This window comes from Aotus nancymaae, unplaced genomic scaffold (assembly GCF_030222135.1).
Source record: "Aotus nancymaae isolate 86718 unplaced genomic scaffold, 86718_ANA_hifiasm-v0.15.2.pri h1tg000016l, whole genome shotgun sequence".
In the NCBI taxonomy this organism is placed as follows: Eukaryota; Metazoa; Chordata; class Mammalia; order Primates; family Aotidae; genus Aotus; species Aotus nancymaae.
In genome coordinates, this window is record NW_026988428.1 from 72,618,184 (window position 1) to 72,645,454 (window position 27,271).

A 27,271-nucleotide genomic window follows, 5' to 3' on the forward strand; every position below is an offset into this window, starting at 1 on the left:
ACAGAGGGTGTGGCTCTGCCAGGCATCCTGCTGGGCCTCACTGCAGTTTGCATCCTGACTCCCCTCCCTGGCTCCTCTCCATCCTGCTCCATCTGAACCTGCACCTCCCCACCTCGGAGTGGCTCCCCAAGAAGCCGGGCATCCCCGTGGGGTGGGGTAAGCAATCAGGTAGGGCTTGTATGCCGGGTGCCTCCTGTCCCCGGGGTACCTGGGTTCCCCTCCTTCCCTGCTCTACCTGGGCAAGGGTGGGTCCTTCCTCCTGCTCCAGCTCCTGGCTTAGGGCCAAGAAATCCATCTGTGGATCTGGGGAAAGCAATTCTTCCAGGAATCGGGGGTGAATGATGGCCTCCACCTGGAAACAGAAGGAAGACGATGTGAGCTTCCTGGGCAGGGAGTAACCTGGAGCCAAGGACACCTGGAGGAGATGCAGAAAGCAGCGAGCTCCCCGTCCCCACCCTTCTGGAGCTGTCTCATATCATGGCTACCACAGCTACACATACAGACCACAGACCTGGTAGCATACACACATGCAGACAGAGACACACAATCCACATGCAGACGCACAAGCAGACCCACAGATGACACATGAAAAGACACAGACACAAGTAACATACACACGCCACACTCACAACCACAGAGACACATAGTAACAAATCATAGACACAAACACACAGTCACATACACAGACATTCAAATCCACGGAAACACACTCACCCCCTGTAGAGTAGCTAAGGAACAGAGCTTAATTCCAAAGACCTGCAAGTGCCATGTCCTGGAATCCTGCAGACCCCAGCACTTCAGGTGAGCCCACCTTGGTGACGAAGTCTTTCTGGGAGCACAGCTTGTCAATGTAGCTCAGGAGGTCGGGGTCTGAAAGCATCCCATCCTCTTCCTGCTCCACTTCGCCCTCTTCCCTTTGTCCTTCAAGCTCCTGTGTTTGTCAGATGATCCACGTCTGTATCCTGTGCCTGGTTCAGAGGATCTAGGCTATTAGGTGGCTGTGTGCTCATCATTGTTATGGAAGCAGTCCTTGTGCCCCCAGGCCATGTATGTTGCTGGAATCTGTCCACACCCGCAGGCCATCCTTACTTCCCATCTCCTTTGCTGGAAAGCCTCAGTCCGAGAAAGAGTGGCTATGTGGCCAGAAAGCCTTTCATTTTGTTTCCCAGCATATTGTGCTGGTATTAAAAGTTTATTTTTTAATCTTTCAAATGATTTTAATTTAACCAATCAACACTTTTGCATGATTCTAAATTCAAATTGTGGACAGTGAAATAGGCAGTGACCCATCTTCCTCCCACCTCTTTCCCTGTCCACAACATTTTCATTCTTGGAGCAAACGGGTCTTCTGATTCTTTTTCATCTTTCCAGAGATATATTATGCAAACAAAAGCATAATGAAGCTATTTTTGTTGTCTAAAAATGCTTTCAGATTTTTTTTGGGTAAAAATTAATATATTAATATGCTTCAGCTTTCTGTTATTTGCAGTGACTATGTTTGTGTCAGTAATGTGGTTCCTGTCTTTATTTCCTCAGGTAAATTGCTAGAATGAGACACTGTAACATCTTTTCAAAATTAAAAATGCATGGAAGAAGAGTGGCAGGATTTAGTAAGTATGAATAAGGAATACCAAGTGGAATTTGAATTCAAGGTAAACAGTAAGTTAGTTTTTATTGTACTTGTGATCCATATGATATTTAGAGTATACTTTTACAACAAATCTGTTTGTCCTTCATCTGTGTTATTCACAACTCACTGGGATCTTCCCAAAAAAGTGTAACATATTAAGTGATTATTGTCAAGTCTCCACTGTGAGAGTGAGAACTTGCAGTAAGGAGACTCAAGTGTGAATCTTGGCTACACCGCTAAACACAACCATTGTAGAAAAAATAGCAGGCTGATTTGATGCAGTGAAGTCTGGAGTCGCCATTATACCCTTCTCAGCTTCTAGATTTAGTGGCAGTAGGCCCAGATGTAAGGGACAGGAGGATATAACACCATCTTTTTCTTTCCTCACATAAAGCGGCTTGCAATTCCTAGAGCTCTGGTTTCTCCAGGAGTTAGGAATCCACTACCCATGTCCATTCTGAAACAAGCCAGGATGCTCTCCATCAATGTCCCATCCCCATTCCCATACACCCCTGTGCACATCAGAATCCTGGCAGGCCTCTCTCTGCTCACTGCTGGCCTTGTCTTCAGCATACAGCCTTGCTCTTTGGAATTCAGTGTCATCGAATGTCGTTCTCAGCATGGGAATTATTGTAGCCTGTCTTTAAAAAAAAAACTTGCTTCATTCTCATTTTCACACTGAGAATCACTGACCATTTATCAGCATCAAAATGGCAGGAAAGAGCACTCATGTTCTGTGCTGTGAACAGGAGGAGTGTTAGGAAACTGGTCAGAGGAGATGAGGAGTGAGTACTGAGAGCACAGCAACAAAATCTCCTGAGACACACAGGTCACTCCCTGCTGGGCCGCAGTAATTTTGCACTGATGGGAGGGGGTTGGGGAAGGGAAGAAGCTTTCAGATGGAGGGGTGCACACTGTGATCATTTCCTGAAATACTCCCTGTTGGCACTTATGAAGCATTTGTCAATGCAAAGTGGAAGAACAGGCCTTCAGTCATAGTCCGTTCACTTGGTAGCAGAAGTTGGTTGTGGATGCAAGAGTGTGGCCAAAGTCAAAAACTTCTATGAGAATCGCTTACTTACGTGGAATTTATAATAAAAAGTAGTGCATATTATTATTTGTAAATTGTAGGCTACACATGTATTATATCTAAAATTTACTGCACACATGTGCGTGTCTTCTTGGGCAGTTGGAGTGTGTGTACTTGAGAATGTAAGAAAGGTTTGTTTTGGATTTTGGGGGGTATGAGATTTGTGGGGTGGTTGTGTGTATGTGAAAAATGTATTTATATGACTTCTTAGATTGGAATTTGAAATGTATTTAACTGGTGAGAATCTAATATGTATTCACATATGTGGGTTGGTGGTGTCTGTGTGGAGATTGCAGATTAAAGAAGGTCATAATTGGTCTGGGCACAGTGGCTCACACCTGTAATCCCAGCACTTTGGGAAGCCAAGGTGGGCGGATCACTTGAGGTCAGGAGTTCAAGACCAGCCTGACCAACATGGAGAAACCCCATCTCTACTAAAAATACAAAAATTAGCCAGGTATGGTGGCATGCACCTATAGTCCCAGCTACTTAGGAGGCTGAGGAAGGAGAATTGCTTGAACCCATGAGGTGAAAGTTGCAGTGAGCGGAGATCACTCCACTGTACTTCAGTCTGGGCAACAGAGCGAGACTGTCTCAAAAAAAAAAAAAAGATCCTTCATAACTATTCATAACTGTTTTTGTGAGAATGTGTGTAGGGCTATTGGGCCCCCAATAGGGTTGTGGGGTGTTCCTTATGCTGTGCTGAAGTGCAGGATCTGAGAAGTAAAGAGACAGGACACTGAAGAACTGGTGAAGAGCATCTCGACTTGGGGGGCCATGCCACCTATGAGCGGAGACCAGTGGGGGCCCTGAATGCCCAGAAGTGTCCGTATTTATTGGGTACAAGCAGGGGGAAGGGTCATGAGTGAGATCATCATCTATAGGCTTAGTGATAGGGCATACAAAATCACATGAGTCACAAGTGAGGGGGCCACCCCATTATGTCACCTGGGCAAAGAGGTGGGCCATGCGCAGTAGGGGACCATGCCATGCACAGTAGTAGAGGGTCATGTACAGAAAAGGGGTGCACCCCCATTAGGTCACCGAGGCAAGGAGGTGGGCTGTGTGTAACAGGTGTCGTGCGCAACAGGTGTCATGCACAACACGTCTTATCTGGGGGCTGGAGACTTCAAAGCATTTCTAATAGAAGGATACTGTAAGCCAATGCAGTGGGAGCTGACAGGCTTGTGCTCTTCTCTTAAGATATTTATGGGAGGATGAGTTGAGCCAGCACAGAAGCGAGAAAAGTCTGACAGGGTGTACAGCTGCCGTGACTGGTCACACCAGAGGAGTTCTTCTCCCTTGATTATTTCCTGGATCTCAGGCCTGAGGCCTACTTTCTGCAGGAACTGAATGCAAGGTACTACAACTCCTTTATCAGGAGGAGAGCCTCTTTCTCTAAGCCTGCCATGCAGTGTATGTCCTTTCAGGCAGGGATGCCACTGCCTGGGTCTTTGGTTCTTGTCCTGGTCTGGCTGTTTTCCCATGTACTTGCTTCTGTTCTGTGACTGCTTTAGGCATTCCTCCCACTATGAACTACTATATGGTTTTATGGAAGGATTATATAAATCAGCACTAAATGCATCAGTACAGCTCCGACTACAATAACTATATGATTATATAGAAAGATTACATAGAACTAAGTATGTTAGATATAAGTATTAAGTATGATTATATAAGCTAGATATATGTAAGCAGCAAGTTATACTTCAGGCACTAATTCTATAAACTAATATATGATTATATATGAAGGATTATATAAAGGAAATAGCTGAGTAATAACACTATAAACTAAGATATTCTTCAGGCACTAATTGTGCCTAGGGTTTGCACAGCTCTCCTGCCTCGGTGCCCATGGGGGGTGTTACCCACAAGTGTGTAGGAGCTAGTGTTTATATTTGGAAGATATTAGATGTAATATATGTATGCCAGAAGAATTGGGGTTAGATATTTGTGATTTAGGTTGTGAAGATGTGTTTTCTGAAATGATTGTTGGGGATTTGTATGTGTCTAATGTTTGGAATATTTGGAAGAATTATAACTTGCACGTGGGCAATAATAGAGAAAGTGTTTGTGTCTGTATTTTTGTGGATGTACACTCTGTTTGGTTTACATATTTGGGGAATGTAGGAAGGCCCTTTGTGTGCTCAGGACATGTTGCATGATTTTGTGTGTTTCTTTTCATGATTTTCAGGGGTTGTGTATGGCTATTTCAATGTGTGAGGGAAGATCCATGACTTTTCGGGAACTGGTAGGATGAATGTGTGCAGTTGTGAGGTGGAGTTTGTATGATTCTTGTGTCTTGGAAGATGGAGGAGTTATTTTTGTGTGAGCATTTGGAAGTGTGATTATATATGTGCAGGTATTGTGGAACTGTATGTGTATTTGGGGATATGAAGTGGCATGTTTACATATTTGTGGTGTTAGTTAATTGTGGGTATATTTAGGGCATGTAGAGAACTACATGAGTATTGAGTTTGTGTGTGTGTTCAAGGGCATGGCAGTTTGGATGAATGTTTTGTGGGGCTATGTGCTTGTATTTTTTAGTAAGTGGTTATTAGGGTTATGTATTCTGGGAATGTCGTATGTGTGTCTCTGATAGAGAGATGGGGTTCTGTGTTTATACAGGATAGAGAATTGAATTTATATGTATAGAGGTATGTGATAAGGTTATTGATTAGTACTTGGTGATGTGAGAGACACTCCCCTCATTTACAGAGCAGTGCCCAGCTGTGCCCAGTGGAGGACATGGTGGACCAGCTCCTAAGGAACAATGACCTGTGCTACTGGTCAGCAGTAACATGTGTTTCTTCTTAGTGTCTTTTTTCATGTGGTTATTAAGTGTGGTTACACATCCCCAAAGTTGTAATTGTAATAGCCATCTTTTATTGTTTATTATAATATACCATGTTGGCCAGGCTAGTCTGGAGCTCCTGACCTCAAGTGATCTGCTGGCCTCACCTCCCAAAGTGCTGGGATTACAGGCCTGAGCCACTGTGCCTGGCCTTCTTTAAATAATTTGAACCAGTTTCTAACAAAATTTTAAAATAGACTAGGACAAAGTAGAAGACAGACCACCACATAGAAAGTAGAATGAATTGAATCAGAAAGTCTAGGGAGGGGACCAGGAATCTGTATGAAAGTTTGAGAACCACTGCTTTATTTCATTTGTCCTCACAACCCCTGTAACATGGGAGTGCATATCTAGGTGACTTGGCAAAATAATAAAGCCATTCATGAGAAGAAACATTAGAATGCAGATTGTGGGCAAAGCGGTGCTCTCATTGGGAATAATGAATACCAACAGAACACAGCTCTGTCATTTTACTATGGAGCTTTATTATTGATGGGATTTAGAGACCTCCTGAGTTAGTTTTTCTGCTCATATTTCTTTTCCCTACCTGAGTCTGCATCTGATGATAACTATTCACTTAACATAGTTTTTAAAAAAGTATACAAAGGGATATTTGAAACTCTGGAAAAACAACTGGGGTCAAAGTAAAGTAGCATCCATGATGTTGATGGAGCTCTTCATGGGCCCTTAGAGTGTCCTTCTGGAACACTGGAAAGTTGGCAATTCCAGTGGACAAAGTCATCAAAGTAGACAGATGCTTAGGACTTCAGTGGAGCCTGCAGGAGGCTCAGTGCTTTAGCCCTAAAGTCATGGCTGAGTTTGTACCCAAGCAAAACACAGAGCAGGCTGAGATTAGGAGGAGCTGCCATTCACATTATGATAGAGGTACAATCACAAATACTGTAGGTACAATTTTGAGAACTCTGTGCCCTGGCCACATTCACTTTCTTACCGTTTCTTTAACAAGCCCTATCAAGGCCTTCAGAAATGACACGCCTTCTGCCTACCTTTGTGGAAACTACCTTTGAATGCCGATGGCCTGGATTGAGATCTAGGTTTCACCAGTTAATCAACTGTGACCTTTAACTTCTGTAGGTATCACTTCCCTTATCTTTAAAATGGGAGAAATAACAGTACTTATCTCACTGGGCTGTGGTAAGTATTAAATAAGATCATGTATGTAATTTTATCCTGAATACAGTGCTTGTCATTTAGTGCATGTCCAGCACTGTCAGATACTCATACCAATACTATTTCCTTCTACGTCTCCAATAAGCATACTGGCCCATATACAATAGGTGGCAAAAGAAATATTTGTTGAATGAATAAATAAATGAATGAGTACAGGAAAGATGAGATCTGCCCTTCCCTTTATTGTCCTTTATGTGGAACCAAAACATCCCTAAGTAAAAGTGACAGCAGCCACCCAGGGCATATGACAGCACTGGGAAGGACACAAAGCAAAAGGACAAATGGGAAAGCAAAGACAGGAAGGAGAACACCATGATGTCCTTATGCCTGGTGCTGGCAGCGTGTGTATCTTCCTGGTTTGTTTGTTTTTCTGTTATCACTACAAATTTTATTCAGAAACCCATCTTTGTGTTTGGTTGTTGTTTTTTAAAAAGTCCCCTTATGAACTGGTTTGGTCAATCAACTACAACGCTTTCTAGCAGACATAAGGTAAAAATGGCATGGCTCAGAATCGCGCAGATCTTTTACGGTCTCTCCACGCCTCCTGTCACGCTCCCGTCCGCCGCCGCCTCCGCCACCGCCCCCGCCACCGCCCCCGCCACGACCACGGGAACGACCTCACGGAACTGAGATCTTGCTCTATGCTTCTTGCGACCGCGCCCGTACAGCTCCCACCGCAGCTCTCTGGAAACGGGCTTCAAATGCATGAAGTTGCAGAGGCCGCCCCGCGTGTGTTCTCCCGCCTCGTGCTGACAGCAGCAGGCTTCTCTGAAGTCCCTCACGGCGGGGACCGCTCGGCCTGGATCGGCGGACCGTTAAGCCAACGGTTATTCCAGTCAATCACAGCCTTTTCCGCATCTTCCTCACGGCGAAACTTGACGGACATGTTCCCCACCAGCTGGTCGCGCAGGTTATCACAGACGTTCATCTCCTCAGCTTCCCCATACTTCTCCTCCACGTCTGTGAAAACCTGCTCAAAACATTCATCACAATGTTCCTGCATCTCAACGTCGCTCACTGCATGGTGTGAGCCATCAGCCATCTGCGCGCTGTTTCGGGGATTACGAAAGATGTTTTGAATCAAGATGGTCTGGCTAAATGTCGGTTTATTGTGCAACCGAGAGCACCTGTCTCCGTGACGACATGCTCCAATTTTGAAATAAAATGAACAGTTAGTTGACTTTACCTTTCAGGTGCGGAAGATGGAGGACAGATACTCCACCATTTCCCACCCGCCGCCTCAGACACTGCTGCTGTCGCTGCCAACCCTGCCGACGCCCGCGCGGGACGTGTCTTCCTGTTTTCCACTGAAGAGGAAGGGAAAAATGACAGCCCCAGAGATCGATCGGGCTGTGACCTATGGGAGCTGGGATGAGAGATGGGACGTGAGGTAAGAACACATTCACTAAGTCAGCAACATGCATGGTGCTGGGTATACTGGAGATGCCAAGCACAATGGGCCAGTGGCACAAGCAAAGAAGGTAATTGCCCCTAGAATACACCACGTGACCACCATCTAGCTGCATATGGACTGTGTCACTTTCCTCCTCTCATAACAAATTGTCAGCCTCACCAGCAATGAAAGAAAGTGAGCACCCTCATTCCTCTAGATGTATAGACTAGCACAGTCCTTTTAGTAGGCAACTAAGCACGGTGCACCAAAAGATCTGTGGTCTTTAATGTGACGTCTAGTACTAGGAATCACTTATAAAGAGTCAGAAATGCAAAGACTTAACAGGGATGTTCTCAGCAGCACTTTTTTTGACAGGTAAAACTGATTTAAAAAACCTAAAGGCATAGCAATAGGACTTGTGAGACACATTCAACTGTATCAGTTGAATATGGGGTGGCTCTTAAAGCTGAGCTTTTTCAAAGACTGTTTGGCATTCTTCCTACAAACATATTCGAGAGCCTCCTGCATGACACTGGGAAAAGCTCACCATGTAATGCTAAGTCAGAAAAAATGCAAAGTCTGTATACAGCAAATACATACACACACACACACACACACACACACACACACACACAGAGAGAGAGAGAGAGAGAGAGAAAGAGAGACACGGAGCTTATATACAGGTCTTCATTCAAGATAGGTAGAAACTACAATTTTCCAGGCATTAGTAGCTAGGTGGATGGAAATTAGGTGGGAAACCCTCCTAACAAACTTCTCCAGGCTTTATCAGGGCTGTCTTTGTGGGCTGAAGCTAGTATGCCACCCATGCCTGGCCCATCACTCCAGTGAGCCTCAGTTTCTTTATCTGTCACATGAGGAAGTTGGATTATATTATTATTGCTAAGGCTTCTACAAATATGCATGGTAGGCCTTGTCTCAGTCACCTTTCACCATTATCAGACCTTCCTGCTGTGGCCCTGTTTAGAAAGGCCTAGTGGGGGTTAACAAAAGACCATGAGATCAGCAGAGGAAAAAGAGAGAGCTTTACTTTCCATAAAAAACATTCACCGATTGGGAGGCACAGCCTTTCAGTACAAATGAAAGTGTCCTCTTCAAAGAACAAAGGGAGGGTCTGGCTTAAATAAGATTTCTAGCCCATAGTCTTAAGTCTGTTGATGCTGATGAAGGATTAAAACTACTTCAATTCTGATTGGTCAAATAATCCAGCCCTGATTGGGAGAGTTTCAAGCCCCAAACCAAAAGTCTTTGTCAGCTGTTCATTTTGGGGGGTAGGGGTGGGATGGGGGACAGAGTTGGGTAGGTTGCGAGGAGTAGCTTTCTGGCTACAGTTTATCCTGGCTGTGGTTACTAAAACTTTTCTGGCTCAGAGCTGTAAAGCAGGATGTTTGTCAAGAGCTGCTTGTTGAGAAACCAAGGTGTACTCTTTCTCATCCTGCTATGGCCACAGGGTTCTGCTTTTAAATGTAGAGCTCTGGCTGGGTGCAGTGGCTTATGCCTGTGATGTCAGCACTTTGGAAGGCCGAGGTGGAGTTCTGACTTGAGGTCAGGAGTTTGAGATCAGCCTGGCCAACATGGTGAAACCCCATCTCTACTGAAAATACAAAAAGTTAGCTGAGTGTGGTGGTGTGCACCTGTAATCCCACCTACTCGGGAGGCTGAGGTGGGAGAATTGCTTGAACCCAGGAGATGGAGGTTGGAGGTTGCAGTGAACTGAGATTGCACCACTGCATTTCAGCCTGGGTGACAGAGTGAGATCCTGTCTCAAAAAAAAAAAAAAAGAAAAGAAAAGAAAAGAAAATTGGAGCTCCTCTAATAGGCACAGACAGTCCATCTTGTCTGGACATCTTGGTAGCTTATTTTACAATTTTATGGCACAGGGTGCAAAGCCAATAAGCATTTGAATGGGAAAACTCAAGGAAGGCATTCTTTTCTTCCTGTCACTAGCAACCTCCAAAAGGGCAACAGAGCTGGAGAGACTAGCATGAAGGGGTGTCTTGTTTGTTTAGGGGTGCATGGCAACATGACAGATTCTGAAAAAGATGATGACAGCTCCCAGGGACCTGTGAGCAGATGTCCCTGAGACAGGCTGTCAGCCAGGACACCCTCCCCAGGCTATGTCCCCAGGGAACCAGCAGCCGCCTTAGCTTCTGCATCCCCCTGGTTTTCTGGTCTTGAGTGGGATTCGATCCAGTCCCTGCTTTGGGACACTAAGGTGGTCACTCCCCAGCCACTTGGAGGAGAGACCAAGGCCCTGCTCCCTCCCACTCACAGTGATAGGCACTGGGAAATTTCTGGGGACAATAAGTTGGGATTGAAGGAGCTGTTTGAAGCCTTTTAAGCCTCATCAGAGCTCTAAACCGAGGGCATTTAATTGGCCTTATAATTTCTGATGGATTCTGGAATTCAACACTTTGGAACATGCTCCCCCTGCAGGGCAGCCTTGGGATGGTGCCTGGACCAGAGCTGGTACAGATGCCTGTACTCCGGCCATGACACTAGCCTGCCTGGATATCCTGAAAGGCCTGCTCTCTCCACAGCCTAGCAGAGGGCAAGGGTCTCACCAGCTTTATCTCTGTCCCCCAGCTCCTTGGATGCGTGGGTTCTCCATATGTGGGGGCTATGGCAGGAGTGAGTGCCCTTCCACTTCTCAAACCTGACAGCCTCTCGGGGGACAAGAGGGAGACAGGATTTAAAGAGGAGATTTGAGTTTCTTCTGTAGTTGGGGGCATGATGGGGGTTTAAAAAATTCCTGCTTCAAATACATATTATGGACATTAAATACTTCATAAACTTTTCTTTAGAATATCAGTATTTAGTTTGGACAATATTATTTCATCCGAATTTATGTAGAAAAATACAACTCAGCCATCTGCTTATAAACATTTAAAAGGTGCCAAATTAGAAAACAGCATTAACAATTGAAATTTTTATTTTATTTATTTAGTTTTTTTTTTTTTTTTGAGCCTCACTTTGTTGCCCAGGCCGGAGTGCAGTGGCACAATCTTGGCTCACTGCAACCTCTGGCATCCGGGTTCAAGTGATTCTCCTGTCTCAGCCTCCCGAGTAGCTAGGATTACAGGTGTGTGCCACCACGCCCAGCTAATTTTTATATTTTTAGTAGAGACAGGGTTTCACCACGTTGGCCAGGCTGGTCTTGAACTCCTGACCTTAGCTGATCCAACTGCCGTGGCCTCTCAAAGTACTGGGATTACAAGCATGAGCCACCACACCAGCCAAAAATTTTAAATTGACCCACATTTTATTTTACTTGCTATTGGGTTAACATATTTAGCATTTACCCCTAGGGTTGGTAAAAAACATGTTATCAAGGTATTATGGAGGAGTTTACATCTTATTTATTTAAGACAGAGTCTTACTCTGTCATCCGGGCTGGAGTTCAGTGGCATGATCTTGGCTTACTACAACCTCTGCCACCTGGGCTCAAGTGAGTCTCCTGCCTCAGCCTCCCGAGTAACTGGGATTACAGGTGCATGCCACCACGCCCGGCAAATTTTTTGTATTTTTAGTAGAGACCGGATTTCATCAGGCTGTTGGCATATTACTGATTTAAGTGATGCTAGTATTCTGAACTTTCAGAAGTTTACCTACTTCTCAATCCTATGTCTTAGGTAGATGTTTATAATGTGATTCATTTTCAACATCCTACTGTCCCTGAATAATAATCTTATATTACTATTTTTCCCCAACATTCAATAGAAAACATTGATTCCCTTGCCAGTCTCCAAATCTAAAGTTGAATGGTTTCACTTAAAAGTTATTCATTTGAGGCCGGGCGCGGTGGCTCACGCCTGTAATACCAGCACTTTGGGAGGCCGAGGCGGGTGGATCACGAGGTCATGAGATCGAGACCAACCTGGTCAACATGGTGAAACCCCGTCTCTACTAAAAATACAAAAAATTAGCCGGGCACGGTGGCGCGGACCTGTAATCCTAGCTACTCAGGAGGCTGAAGCAGGAGAATTGCCTGAACCCAGGAGGCGGAGGTTGCGGTGAGCCGAGATCGTGCCATTGCACTCCAGCTCTGGGTAATAAGAGCGAAACTCCGTCTCAAAAAAAAAAAAAAAAAAAAAAAAAAGTTATTCATTTGAGGCTCGGCGCAGTGGCTCATGCCTGTAATCCTGGCACTTTGGGAGGCCAAGGCAGGTGGATCACTTGAGGTCAGGAGTTTGAGACCAGCCTGGCCAACATGGTGAAACCCCATCTCTACTAAAAATACAAAAATTAGCCAGACGTGGTGGCATATGCCAATAATCCCAACTACTCAGGAGGCTGAGGCACAAGAATCACTTGAACCTGGGAGGCAGAGGTTGCGGTGAGCCGAGATTGCACCACTGCACTTCCAGCCTGGGTGACAGAGCAAGACTATGCCTAAAAAAAAAAAATTTTTGAGAACACTTAACAGTAAGTACAATTATTAATTTAGTTACTTTAAGTTGCACTGATGCTATCATTACATCACAGTGCACCTAACACATGAAACAAATGAGATGAAGTCAATTATATTTTTTACATTAATTTACAGTTCTACACAAATACATTAATCCCTTGGTGAATTTGTTTTAGACCAACTTACAATTATCTGTAAATGTAGCTTAATGTAAACATTAGTACTTTATCTTATTTTGTTCCTGTACTTTAAGTAAGGTTTTAAGTTAAAATGTCATTATTTCCTTATCTGAAGAATTAAAGGAAACAGCTTGGTGGTTTAGAAAGAACTCTTGGTGATGGAGGCTCACTAAATTTGGCCCTGGCAAAGTTCTGATTAGCTTGAGATTTAAAAAGTAAGCTGGGACCTGAAAAGTTAGAGTTCCAGTTTTGATAATTTGGAAAATTTTTGTTCTTTCCCCATGGCCTGCCCTGCAACCGTTGATGAGTTACAATCCTGTCTTTTTTCTTATGAAGAATCTTCACCGGGGGATTCTGACCCTGGAACTATTTTTTGTTTTTGTTTTTGTTTTTTGAGATGGAGTCTCACTCTGTCACCCAGGCTGGAGCTCAGTGGCGCGATCTTGGCTCACTGCAACCTCTGCTAATTTTTGTATTTTCAGTAGAGACAAGGTTTCACCATGTTGGCCAGGCTGGTCTCAAGCTCCTGACCTTAGGTGATCCACCCGCCTCGGCCTCCCAAAGTGCCAGGACTACAGGCATGAGCCACCGTGCCTAGCCGGGTCTATGAAGCTGTGTTGGTCCTGCTAGCATTTCTAGATTGAGGGACTGGAATGTTATACCTCTCTCCAATACCTGTCTTCAGTTTCTTTGTCATCTGTCCTCTTCCTTGGTGTCAAGACCAGGACAATAGGTGTTGCTTTCCGACAGTTCCAATCCTTTTGTCTCAATACAGAAGTTTTCATGGGCTGATCTGCTGAGTTCAGCCTGGGAACTGAGACCAACATTGGAGTCTCCTCATCACACATGTTTGAAAGAAGTCCTAGTGACTTGAAGCTCAGAACCGTGGACGGCAGAGGCTCCCTTTGGACATGGAATTCTCCATCCCTTTCCAGGGAGGGAACAAAGCCCACAAGCACTGGTGAGTGAACTGCTGACCACCCCCGAGTGTTCAACCCCGAGATTTAAAAAATATCATTTTTAATCTTATTTTTACAAAAATAACATGGCGGCCGGGTATGGTGGCTCACGCCTATAATCCCAGCACTTTGGGAGGCCGAGGCAGTGGACCGCCTGAGGTCAGGAGTTTGAGACCAGCCTAGCCAACATGGTGAAACGCTGTCTGTACTAAAAATACAAAAGTTAGCCAGCCGTAGTGGCAGGCGCCTGTAACCCCAGCTATTCAGGAGGCTGAGGCAGCAGAATTGCTTGAGCCCAGGAGGCAGATATTGCAGTGAGCCAAGATCGCGTCATTGCACTCAAGCCTGGGCAACAAGAATGAGACTTCATCTCAAAACAAATAAACAAACAAAAATAACATGGCATAAAACTTACGCCTAGCATCCAGCCACCTAGAGATATCACTTTCCTGTCTTTGTCTATCCATATTATATCTCCCTGTTTTCTTTTTAAGCCAAAACCTGTTTTTTTTTCCCTCAGGCTAGAGTGCAGTGAGTGCATAATCTTGGCTCACTGCAACCTCCACCTCCCGGGTTCAAGCAGTTGTCCTGCCTCAGACTCCCAAATAACTGTTATTACAGGTGTCTGCCACTGCGCCCGTCCAATTTTTTTATTTTTAGTAGAGATGGGGTTTCACCATGTTGGCCAGGCTGGTCTTGAACTACTGATCTCGTGCCACCTCTGCCTCCCAAAGTGCTGGGATTACAGGCATAAGCCACCGCACCCATTCCCAAAACCTATTTTGTAAACCACTTTCCCCCACTCAATATATAGTGAGCATTTTTTTTTTTTTGAGCCAGAGCCTCACTCTTTTGCCCAGGATGGAGTGCAGTGGCATGATCTCAGCTCATTGCAACCTCTGCCTCCAGGGATCAAGCAATTCTCCCACCTCAGCTTCCCAAGTAGCTAGGACTACAGGCACACACCTCCATGCCCAGCTAATATTTGTATCTTTAGTACAGACAGGGTTTCACCATGTTGTCCTAGCTGGTATCAAACTCCTGACTTAGTGATCTGCCTGCCTTGGCCTCCCGAAGGGCTAGGATTATAAGCGTGAGCCATCCTGCCTGACTTATAGTGAGCATTTTCTGTCGATTATAAATATTCTCCCTTAAAATGACTTTAAATGTGAACAATAAATTCTACTAAAAGGCTGGTGTGGTGGGCCACACCTACAATCCCAGGACTTCAGGAGATCAAGGCTCAAGGATGGCTTGAGCCTGGGAGTTCAAGACAAGTCTGGGCAACACAGAGAGGCTCCCGTCGCCACAAAAAAATTTAAAAATTAGCCAGGGGTGGTGGTGTGAATCTGTAATCCCAGCTACTCGGGAAGCTGAGGCAGGAGAATCACTTGTTCCTAGGAGTTGGAGACTGCAGTAAGCCATGATCATGCCACAGCACTGCAGTCTGGGCAGAGTGAGGTCCTGTCTAAAAACAAAAATTCCTCTTAACAAATTTCCATGATTTAGAATCAGTTGCCTATTGTTAGTCATTTACCTAGCTCCAATTTTTCTACACAAGTAGCCTTGCTAAACATCCCTGAAAATTAATGTATGCATATATCCTGGATTGTTTTTCATTCAAATATATTTCTAGATGTGAATTAATGAGACCAAACGTAGCTAAGAAATGAAAAGGCTTGGGTGGGCCCGGGTGTGCTGACAGCAGCACCATGACAGCACAGTGACAACACAGAGGTGGAGACCTCAGCAGCGGCTACTCCTTACTTTCTTGATTTACCTGGTTGCTTCCTCCCTTTTTTCCCTAGTAATTATTATTCAGAACTTCCCAAAATAAAGCCGGGGCCCTGATTTTACCTACAAACAGTGCCAGAGGTTTCACCTGAAGGAAAGACTGATCCAGCAGGGAGATCCAGCAACAAGAGTGAGGGTGGGAGTTCCAGAGGTGAAGGGGCACAGGAGCCAGGTTATGGATGCATGCTCCTCTTGAAAGCACCACCTCCTTGCTGGAGGCCAACCAACTGAAGCCATTATAGCAACTCATAACAGAACAATACTGCCCCAAGAAAGGAGAAAACAACAGCTAATTCCATTGCCTGTAATATCTTGGCTACCCAGAGGCCCTGAGTCTGTCCATGCAACAACTTCACTGCTAATATAACCAGCATTTGAGAAAACCAGTGCACTAAACAAAACTACAACCAAGGACCCTGACAGAGTCCGATCCACTCCCCTGCTACCTCCACCAGAGCAGATGCTGGTATCCACAGCTGAGAGACCTGAAGATGAATCACATCACAGGACTCTTTGCAGACACTCCCCAGTAACAGTCCAGAGCCTGGTAGCCCCACTGGGTGGCTAGACCGAGAAGAGCAATAACAATCACTGCAGTCCAGCTCTCAGGAAGCTGCATCCATAGAAGAAGGGGGACAGCACCATGGGACAAGTGATCACCCATGGGACAAAATAATCTGAACAGCAGCCCTTGAGCTCTAGATCTTTCCTCTGACATAGTCTACCCAAATCAAAAAAAAAAAAAAAAAAAAAAAAAACCAGAAAAACATTTCTGGTAATATAACAAAACAAGGTTCTATAACACCCCCAAAAGATCACACTAGCTCACCAGCAATGGATCCAAATCAAGAAGAAATCTCTGAATTGTCAGAAAGAGAATTCAGAAGGTCAATTATTAAGCTATCAAGGAGGCACCAGAGAAAAGGGAAATCAACTTAAAGAAACTTAAAAAAATATATAGGATATGGGTGAAAAAAAAATCTCCAAAGAAATATATCTTATAAATTAAAAAAAAAATCACAACTTCTGGAAATGAATGACACAGTTAGAGAAATGCAAAATATGCTGGAAAGTTTCAACAATAGAATCAAACAAATAGAAGAAAGAACTTCAGAGCTTGAAGACAAGGCTTTTGAATTAATCCAATCTGACAAAGACAAAGAAAGAAGAATTTTAAAAATGAGCAAAGCCTCCAAGAGGTTTGGTATTGTGCTGAACAATCAAACACAAGAATAATTGGTGTTCCTGAGGAAGAAGAGAAGTCTAAAAGTTTGGAAAACATATTTGAGGGAATAATTAAGGAAAACTTCTCTGCCCTTGCTAGAGATCTAGACATCTAAATACAAGCAGCTCAAAGAACACCTAAGAAGTTCATTGCCAAAAGATCATTACCTAGGCACATAGTCATCAGGTTATCTAAAGTCAAAAAGAAAAAAAGAATCATAAGAGCTGTGAGGCAAAAGTATCACGTAATCAATAAAGGAAAGCCTTGCCAAATTAACAGCAGATTTCTCAGCAGAAACCCTACAAGCTAGGAAGGATAGGGGTCCTATCTTTAGCCTCCTTAAACAAAATAATTATCCTGAATACAAAAGGTATTCAGGCAACAACTAGCACAATGAACAGAATAGAACCTCAAATCTCAATACTAACATTCAATGTAAATGGCTTAAATGCTCCTCTTAAAAGATACAGAACGGCAGAATGGATAATAATTCACCAACCAAGTATCTGCTGACTTCAAGAGACTCACCTAACACATAAGGACTCAGATAAAATTAACGTAAAGGGGTGGAAAAAGATATTCCATTCAAATGGACACCAAAAGTGAGCAGGAGTAGCTATTCTTATATCAGACAAAACAGACTTTAATGCAACAATAGTTTAAAAAGACAATGAGAGACATGATATAATGATAAAAGGACTAGCCCAACAGAAAAATATCACAACCCTAGATACATATGCACCAAACACTGGAGCGCCAAAATTTATAAAACAGTTACTAATAAGCCTAGGAAATGAGATAGAAGGCAACACAATGATAGTGGGGGAATTCAATACTCCTCTGACAGCACTAGACAGATCATCAAGACAGAAAGGCAAGAGAGAAACGATGGACATAAACTCTAATGCCATTCACGGCACATGGAACATTCTCCAAGACAAACCATATGGTAGGCCACAAAACAAGTCTCAATAAATTTAAGAAAATCAAAATTACATCAAGTATGCTCTTGATATAATTTTGAGCATACCACAGTGAAATAAAGTTGGAAATCAACTCCAAAAGGAACTCTCAAAACTATGCAAATACATGGAAATTAAATAATCTGTTCCTGAATGACATTAGAGTCAACAATGAAATCAAGATGGAAATTTGAAAATTATTTGAACTGAATGACAATAGTGACACAACCTATCAAAACCTCTGGGATACAGCAAAAGCAGTGCTAACAGAAAACCTCATAGCATTACATGCCTACATTAAAAAAAAGTCTGAAAGAGCACAAATATACAATCTAAGATCACACCTCAAGGAACTACAGAAACAAGAACAAACCAAATCAAACCCTAGCAGAAGACAAGAAATAACAAAGATCAGAGCAGTACTACATGAAATTGAAACAAGAAATAAAAATAAAAAAGATAAAACAAAACGCTGTTTCTTTGAAAAGATTAAAAAAATTGATAGATCATTAGTGAGATTAACCAAGAAAAAAAAGGAGAAGATCCAAATAAGCTCAATTAGAAATGAAACAAGAGATATTACAGCTAATGACATAGAAATACAACAGATCATTCAAGGCTACTATGAACACTTTTACAAGCATAAACTAGAAAACCAAGAGGAGATAGATAAATTCCTGGAAACATACAAACTAGATTAAACCAGGAAGAAATAGAAACCCTGAACAGACTAATAATAAGCAGTGAGATTGAAACTGTAATTTAAAAATTGCCAACAAAAGAAAGTCCAGGAGCAGATGAATTCACAACTGAATTCTGTCAGACATTCAGAGAAGAATTCTCACCAATTCTACTGAAACTATACCAAAAGATAGAGGAGGAAATCCTCCTTAAATCATTCCATGAAGCCAGTATCACCTTAATACCCAAACCAGGAAAGGACTTAACAAAAAAAAGAAAACTACAGACCAATGTCCCTGATGAACATAGATACAAAAATCCTCAACAAAATACTAGCTAACCAAATCCAACAGCATATCAAAAAGAAAATCCACCATGATCAAGTGGGTTTCATACCAGGGATAGAGGGATGGTTTAACACCCATAAGTCAATAAATGACGCCACATAAACAGAATTAAAAACAAAAATCACATGATCATCTCAATAGATACAGAAAAACTATTTGACAAAATCCAGCATCCCTTTATGGTTAAAGCCTTCAGCAAAATCGACATAGAAAAAACATACCTTAAGATAATAAAAGCCGTCCATAGACAAACCCACAACCAACATTATACTGAAGGGGAAAAACCTGAAAGCATTCCCCCTGAGAAATGGAACAACGTAAGTGCCCACTTTCACCACTTCTATTCAACATAGTACTGGAAGTCCTGGCCAGAGCAAACAGAAAAGAGAAAGAAATAAAGGGTATTTAACTTGGTAATGAGGAAGTCAAACTGTTGCTGTTTGCTGATGATATGATTGTATACCTAGAACACCCTAAGCACTCATCCAAAAAGCTTCTAGATCTGATAAATGAATTCAGTAGTTTCAGGATACAAAATCGACTCACACAAATCAGTAGCACTGCTATACACCAACAGCAACCAAGCTGAGAATCAAAACAATAACTCAACCCCTTTTACATAACTGCAAAAAATAAAACAAACTACTTAGGAATATACCTAACCAAGGAGGTGAAAACCTCTACAAGGAAAACTACAAAACACTGCTGAAAGAAATCATAGATGACACAAACAAATGAAAACACACTCGATGCTCTTGGATGGATAGAATCAATATTATGAAAATGACCATACTGCCAAAAGCAATCTACAAATTCAATGCAATTCCCATCAAAATACCATTATCAGTCTTCATAAAACTCGAAAAAAAAATCCCTTAAATTCATATGGAACCAAAGAGCCCACATAGCCAAACCAAAAGTAAGCAAAAAGAACAAATCTGGAAGCATCACATTACCTGATTTCAAACTATACTACCAGGCTATAGTCACAAAAACAGCATGGTACTGGTATAAAAATAGGCACATGGACCAATGGAACGGAGTAGAGAACCCATAAATAAAGCCAAATACTTATACCCAACTGATCTTTGACAAAGCAAACAAAAATATAAAGTGGGGAAAGGACACTCTGTTCAACAAATGGTGCTGGGATAATTGGCTAGCCACATGTAGAAGAATGAATCTGCATCCTCGCCTCTGACCTTATACAAAAATCAATTCAAGATGAATCAAATACTTAAATCTAAGTCCTGAAATCATAAAAATTCTAACAGATAACATCGGAAAAACTCTTCTCTAGACATTAGGCAAAGAGTTTATGACCAAGAACCTAAAAGCAAATGCAACAAAGATAAACAGATGGACTTAATTAAACTAAAAAGCTTGTGCACAGTAAAAGAAATAATCAGCAGAGAAAGTTTGCTATGAAGATAAATGGAAGAAAAGCAAAATAAAAACACATCACAAATGCAGATAAACCAATATATTTGCAGAGCACAGGTTCCTTCTCATAAGGTTATTCAAGTCTGGCACCACTTGGTGAGGGGTGGCCCAGCTCACTGGGCTCATGGTACCCATAAATATGCCTACCCTGGGGGGATGGAAGGTTGACAGGGTGCCTGATGTACATGTATGTGAAGAACAGAACAGCATAACAAACATGCGAAGAGCACCCATAGCCTTGCCTCCTTCTCATCCCATTCCAACAAAAGAGGAAAGAACAACTCATTTTCACTTCCTCTGCTGGGCATGGTGGTATGCATCTGTAATCTCACCTACTCAAGAAGCTGAGACTAGAGGATTGCTTGATCCCAGGAGGTCAAGGATGCAGTAAGCCATGATCCTGCCACTGAACCCCAGACTGGATGACAGAGTAAGACTCTGTCTCAAAAAAAAAAAAGGAAGAAAAAGAGAGAGTGAAAGAAAAAGAAAGAAAGAAAAGAAAAAAGAAAAGAAAAAGGGTCATTTCCCTGTCAAATTAATTTAAACCAAGTGCTATTTTTCCATTCCTTAGCTTTTTCCCTGCTGCCTGATATATCTTTCTCATCTCTGGCCCCTTGTTCTGACTACCTGCTGAAATATTTCCCATTCTTCATGGCCCAACTTGAATAACACCTCTATCAGAACTCACCAGATCAAAACAGTCAAATGAAACCTCTCCCTCCCCTGAACTCTATGGCACTTGACTTGAATAGCTCTTACAGAAATCTTGACTTGTGTTTTGCCTATTCACGTGCATGTCATATCTACTCTACGAGATTGGAATCCACCTGATTATAGAAATGATAATTTATTATCTATGCTAAATGTGGCCTGCATAGATTCTGTTACATTACTTTGCACCTAGTGGGTGTTTTACATATGATTATTGTAAACATGAATGAATAATTCCATCGATGCTGATTAATGTCTCTGAGCTTTTGTTCATGTTGCCCTTCCTTTCTGAGAAACCCTTCTCACACCAAGGGTCACTTCCTCCAAGAAGTCTTCCTGGATCTCTAAGCTGCTGGCTCCTATAGCACTCTGGGCAAACCTCTACCTGATCACTCACCACCACCACCATATGTCAAAGTTAATTATGACCAATTTCACCCACTTATTTATAAGCATCAAGAAGCCTAAGATTCTATTCTAATCATCTTTCTCTTACCACCATCTAGCCCAGTGTTTAGTAACAGCGTGCATTTTCTATTTGTCAAATAGAATGCTCTGTTCAGAAGTTTCTGGAAGCGTTAGCCCTTGCCACAGAGGACCTGGTTTATTTAGTTTGTCTTTCTATCAGGAACTGCCAAAACTGTCTTGAGGTCTCACTCCCAGGGAAAACCCAGCATGAATAGCCTTCCCATCCCAAGTTTCTTCATTGCTGAAGGAAAGAGCAGGATCAGATGCTCTTTAGGGTCCCTTAGAGCCCCAGAATCCTTGTGTTCCAGGGAATTCCCCCTCAGAATAGACTGCTGTGAGCAAAAGCGGCGAGTGTGGCCTCTCCTCCGCAGGTATCTAGATGGACCCCAGCCCCTGGAAGGGCTGGCCTGGGAAAAGAATTCGCGCCCCTTCAGGGCCCCACGCCTTCCTCTCCTCCAGCTCATTTCTCTTTCTTTGTCCCACCTTCCCTTTTTCTGCTTCCTCTCCGCCAGCCTCTCCCCTTCTCTTCCTTTCTTTTCTGCTTCTCTTCTCCTGCAGGTCCCACCACACCTTCCCAGTATCGCTTCTTCCCCTTCGCCTACTTCCCGTTCTGGCCAGTCAGATTCACCGTCCTTCTCGGGTCGCCTGCGTTTCCTGCTTCCCTCCCACGCCCGGGCCACAGGCTCCCTCTCTCTGGCCTCCTCCCTCTCCTCTCTGCCCTGCAGGGAGCAGAGCCTCCTATGATGCCAAGAGGCAGGGAGGTGGGGAGACGAGGGGTTGGGGAGGCCGGGAATTAGAGGGTGGGGTGGGGGTGGGGCCCTGTGCCGCGGCCCCGCCCCGCGATGCGTGTGTGAAGGTCGGGGTGGCAGTGACGCGGCGCCGGCGGCGGCAGGGAGGCTGGGCCCGTGGGCGAGGGAGGCGAGCGGACCACTGGGCTGCTGGGCTCCCGCGCCCTCGCGTTCCCCGCCGCCAGCCCAGGCGCAGGCAGGGCGCAGGCGGCGGCGGGCGGCATGGAGAGCCTGCTGGAGAACCCGGTGCGCGCCGTGCTCTACCTCAAGGAGCTCACGGCCATCGTGCAGAACCAGCAGAGCCTCATCCACACCCAGCGAGAGCGAATCGACGAGCTGGAGCGGCGGCTGGACGAGCTGAGCGCTGAGAACCGCAGCCTGTGGGAGCACCAGCAGCTGCTGCAAGCCCAGCCTCCGCCCGGGCTCGTCCCCCCGTCATCGGCCCAGCCGCCGGCTGCTCCGGCCACCGTTCCCGCCGCCGCTGCCAGGGCCCAAGAACCTCTCCAGGACCAGGGACAGCGCTCAGCCGCCGCGCCACAGCCCGCGCCCGAGCAGCCGCCGCTTCAGCACCACGGACAGCTCCTGGAGCAGCCCCCGCGGGGCCCTGGCAGCAGGGCTCACACACCCCAGTCGCCCCACAAGCATCTGGGGACACAGGGAGCCGTGACTGACAAGGAGAAGGAGCGTCCCCCGAGTTGCTGCGCTGCTGCCGGAGCCCTCCTTCAGCACAAATCCCCTTCCACCCTCGGCAAGGGCGTCCTGAGCAGGAGACCTGAGTGAGCGGGGAAGAGGGAGATGGGCACTGTTGTGGTGGGAGCAAGGGAAGCAAGTGGGTGTGAGGGAGAGACAGGGACATCGGGTGCGTGGGAGTCTAAAAGACCGGGGTGACGTGGCCTGAAGGGGCCAGAAGTGTGTCAAGGAGATCTGGGGAAAATGAGGGGATGATATCCGTGCCTGAGACGGTTTTGAGGAATGTTGGAGCAAAAAGGAGTAACCAGACCATCAGTAAGGGCAAAGGAGGAAAGAAGTGGGTTTTAAGCGATTGGGGATATTAGTAACTGACAGCATTTAAAGGGGGTTAGACTGGGATGAAGTTCGAGTGAAGATTCAACTGTAGAAGAGAACCATTGAAGGTATCTTTTTAAGTGAGAAAAAATTTGGAAGGAAGTTTGGGTAGTAAAAGTATTTGAATGGAGACTGAGATGAAGGCTTGGAAAGAGGCATGTAAAGAGCTTTAAAAAGGCTGGGGCCCAGGAAGAGTAGGACTGGGGTAGAGGGAAAATCAGGAGACTGAGGGCAAACCTGAAAAGCAGGAGTGACGTGGGAAAGCACGGGAGCTGGAGGCAGATGAAGAGAAGATGCGGCTCTTCACCTGGTGAAGTGGGAGTCATAGCCAGGAATGGCTCATTTGGGGAAGGGTTCTCTGCTCTGAATTCCCGTAGAGCTGAAGAGGCACAAGGGACCATCCTATCAAACCAATGGAGGACTTAGGCATGGCTTGAGGACTCAGTCTGTTATAGATTTTTCCTCCAACTCAAGGAGGGTTCTTCCTACAGGGTGTTTGGCCATTGCTGAAAGGGAACAATGACATGGGGGACAGTAGGCAGATGGAGTTGATATTTGGATGCCATGCCTGTTTAAATCTCCCTGTTAAGGCCAGCAACTGCAAACCTTATTTCCCCTGGTTATTTGGTTATCACTGAAATCTTGTCTTGGGTCCTGAGAGAAACATTAATCTCTCAGCACCTAGAACCTCAAGCTCTTTCTTCACTCACAAAGTCCATAAACTAGGAATATGGGAAGAAGACATGAAAGCATCCGGGATGTTCTCTTCTCTGTACTGGAAAGGCTGTGGCCATGTCAGCTTCTTTTCTCTGATTAGACAAGTGATGGAGAACTAAATAAGAACAGTTCAAGGGAAATTGTATCTGGTCAGCACCTGACCTTGAAAATGGTGATGCTAAAGGGGATAAGGAGGGAGAAAGTAGAGCTGGGAATCTCATCTTCATCCAGTTGCACATGCGCTTCAAGTCTGAGAGATCCTTGTGAAGATTTGCTGTGTTCCTTCAAAACTCACTTTCTTTTCCTATCTGTTGTAGAGTTAGAGAAGTTGGGTTAGGGCAGGGTAGCTCACAGGGTACGAGGATCAGAACCAAGGGGTCTACCATGATCTGGCTTGGCCAACTTGAAACACTTGATTCAAACCTCAAGAAGATACAGTTTTCTACCTCAGCTCCCTCAATAGCCCATTTGGACTTCCCTCAGTTTCACATTTTTATTTTTGGTTTTTCCTTATCTGGCATAAAAAGCAGAAAGTCATTTTCCCTCAATGCCCAAGGCTCAGCAAAAGGCAACACTGTTCCAAGATACTAAGTGGTCTTTTTCTCAGGTAGGGGGGAAGAATTTTTCCAGTCCCTTTCCCTGAGGGCAGCCACAGCTACCTGGTCATTATGATTTCTCTCCTCATGACTTTTGGTGTCTCCCTTCTCTCCTACTGCATCTCCACTTTCTTTGCATCTCTCCAGGGGACTGTGTGGCAAAAGAGTTGAGGAAAGATTATTTTTCTTAGACAAAGACATCGCTATGGCCTTCAGATTGATCTACATAGCCCAAACCCTTTCACTCAGATGGTCCTGCTAGGAATCCTGGGATTTAGGAATTATCTGGGTTCCTGTTCAGCCTCACATGTCAATTCCAGAGAGGAATTGTGACATCCTCATCTTTCCTTCTCATCTGTCCCGCTTTTGCCTCTCAAAGGAATAGAGCAAAAATAAGAAATAATTAGCATGGTGGAGGTGAGTGGAAGTTATTGGAATCCTTCACTTAGAAAGTTGGCCCAGGCACTTAACAGTAGTGCCTTCCTTTCTCCAGAGCCTCCAGCTTTTCCCCCTGCTCCCTGAGCCTGCACACCCAGAGACATAGAGACCATGGATGTGCCTGCCTCCCCTCCTCCCTGCAGTTCTCTTTCCTTGGATGTGAAAACATGGTCATCTTGGCTGGTTGAATATCTTCTGGACCACTCATTTCTTTCCCCACAGTTGCCCAACTTCAACCCAAGTTTCCCCGCAGAACAGAACTTCAGGAAGGAATCATCACTGCTAATTACATGTTTGGTCTTACCCTGCTCTCTGCCCATGGCCTGTTTCGTATGTTTGTTCTCTGCCCATACCTGTCTACAGTGCAGGAGTAGATGGAGCCAGCAGGCAGAGAGGTATCTCCAAGGATAGGGAGAGGTGAGGAGAAGGAGAGCAGAGCCAGCAGCCCCCTCCCTGGTATTGCTCCTGGGGAGCTCGCTACAGAATCGATTCTCTACTGGGAGTGCTGAAGCGGGAGGAAGACATGGCAGAGCAGGTCTTCCGATCATGCGTTTCCTGTGAATCTTCTCTCATTCCTCCTCTGGCCTCATTCCAGCGAGAACACTGCCCCAGTGAGGTGGTTGAAGAGTTGGTGAGGGTTTCCAGAGGCCAGGCACTCCAGTAGGTGCATTATGTCCTCATACAGTTTGACTCTTAATCCCAGAACCCCTCTTCCTACTCAATTCCAGGAGAGGCAGAAGCTCTAGAGAACCTTGGACTGAGAAATAATGAATCATTTAATTGCCATTTATCTGCATTAATACGTAATCTGGCCTCTCTCCCTCCTTCAGCTGAGGGAGACACAAAGGTGGTGGTGGTATTGGAGGTCAGTCCAAGAAAGCAGCAATCTGTGAGTGGGTGAGTGCAGAGATATTATGGAAGAAAAACATTTGAAGGGTTAAAATCCTTTTCTGCGTGCTTCCTGATTCTTGCTAAGCTCTGACCCCCACTGCTTTTGCCTCTTAATGAAAGCAGCAAACATAGCTTCCTCCTCTTTATTTTTTCAATCAAGGCTCACAGCATCTGCAGAATTTATTATTATCCCTTTCCTGGCTGGCACCAGAAACCCAACTTGACCTGACAAATCCTCTTGCCATGGAAGCACATGAACTTATCTGAAGCTGCTGGCCTCAGTGGCATCTGAGCACATTTTCCCACCCACCAGTCATGCATTTACTGCCTCGGATGGCAGGGCTTGTCCATGTCTCCAAGGCCACAGGCAGATGATTGCTGGAGGATAGATTCTTGCGTTCCAATTTAAATTTAGCTCCTACTCCAAGCTCCCCACCTCAATATGACTATGAAGTCTGAAGGGCTCCACAGCTCCTGTCTTCTCTCTGTTATATCCTTTCTTTATTTTTTTCACATCCCTCCTCTGCTTCACTCCTTCCTCCCTTTTTCTTTCCTTCTCTTCTCCCTTTCTTCCTCTCCCTCAAACACTTTCTCTCTCCCATCTTCTCTTCCTCCTATCCTTCTTCCACGTAAGCTACACAGGGAAATCTCTTTCCTCTCTACCCACATCCTTTAAACATGAAATAAGTCTTGAGTATCTTTTGAGCTCCCTGTTCTCATACTGACTGGAGGCTGGGTATGGCTAGAAGATTTCTGGATGTGCTTTTTAGCCTGAGTTGTCTAAGATGCTGATTGTAACTGGGGTCTCTGCTCCTATTGAGTCAGGGTTGCATGCTTGAACGTGATAGCTCATGGCTGGCCCATCCTAGAAGCTATTAAGAGAAAAAGTATAAAGGTCTGTCGGTCAACTATATGTATCAAGTGTCCAGTCTGTTCAAAACCCTGCACTCAGTGCTGTGAAAGACTGGAAAGAAGCAAATGGTCCTTGCTCAAAATATATGAGACACATATCTAGAAACGTCTAAACAAGTGTAAGCATGTTGCAGCTGCTTAGAGCAATCTTCTATCAGAACAGCACAAGGTAAAAAGGGTGAGTATACAAATCATGTTAAGAGCCAGAGAGCAGGTTTTCTTCATTGAGCTCAAAGGTTTATGCCAGAATAGCAAGAGGCAAGGATAGCTGGAAAGGGAACAAAAGGCAAAAAATTCAATCCATGGAGATACCGGTTTTGCATGCACATCTCATTCCCTCCTCTGATCATACAGCCCCCCTCTTACCACCCTAATCCCCTCCCTATGAGGCTGAACCCTATCACTAGGTGAGGACAGTTTCAACACACAGGGACCTTGTCTACCTTGTAGCTGGTTGCTGAGGAAGGGCCCATGCTCGCCAATCTCCCTATCCACCACTTATTCCTCT

General features: G+C 44.6%; 1 protein-coding gene and 1 pseudogene across 1 annotated transcript in view; one reads left to right on the forward strand and one right to left on the reverse strand.

Annotated features, from left to right (window-relative positions):
- Window positions 1–7,270: 7,270 nt before the first annotated feature.
- LOC105724718 (splicing factor U2AF 35 kDa subunit-like protein) lies at window positions 7,271–22,037 on the reverse strand (annotated as a pseudogene).
- Window positions 22,038–22,366: 329 nt separating this feature from the next.
- The window catches only part of IQSEC3 (IQ motif and Sec7 domain ArfGEF 3), a 109,665-nt gene continuing 104,760 nt past the window's right edge, over window positions 22,367–27,271 (forward strand). Inside the window, exon 1 of the mRNA XM_021671999.2 lies at window positions 22,367–22,920. Coding sequence (XP_021527674.2) covers window positions 22,367–22,920 — 554 coding nt within the window. The remainder of the gene's footprint in view (window positions 22,921–27,271) is intronic.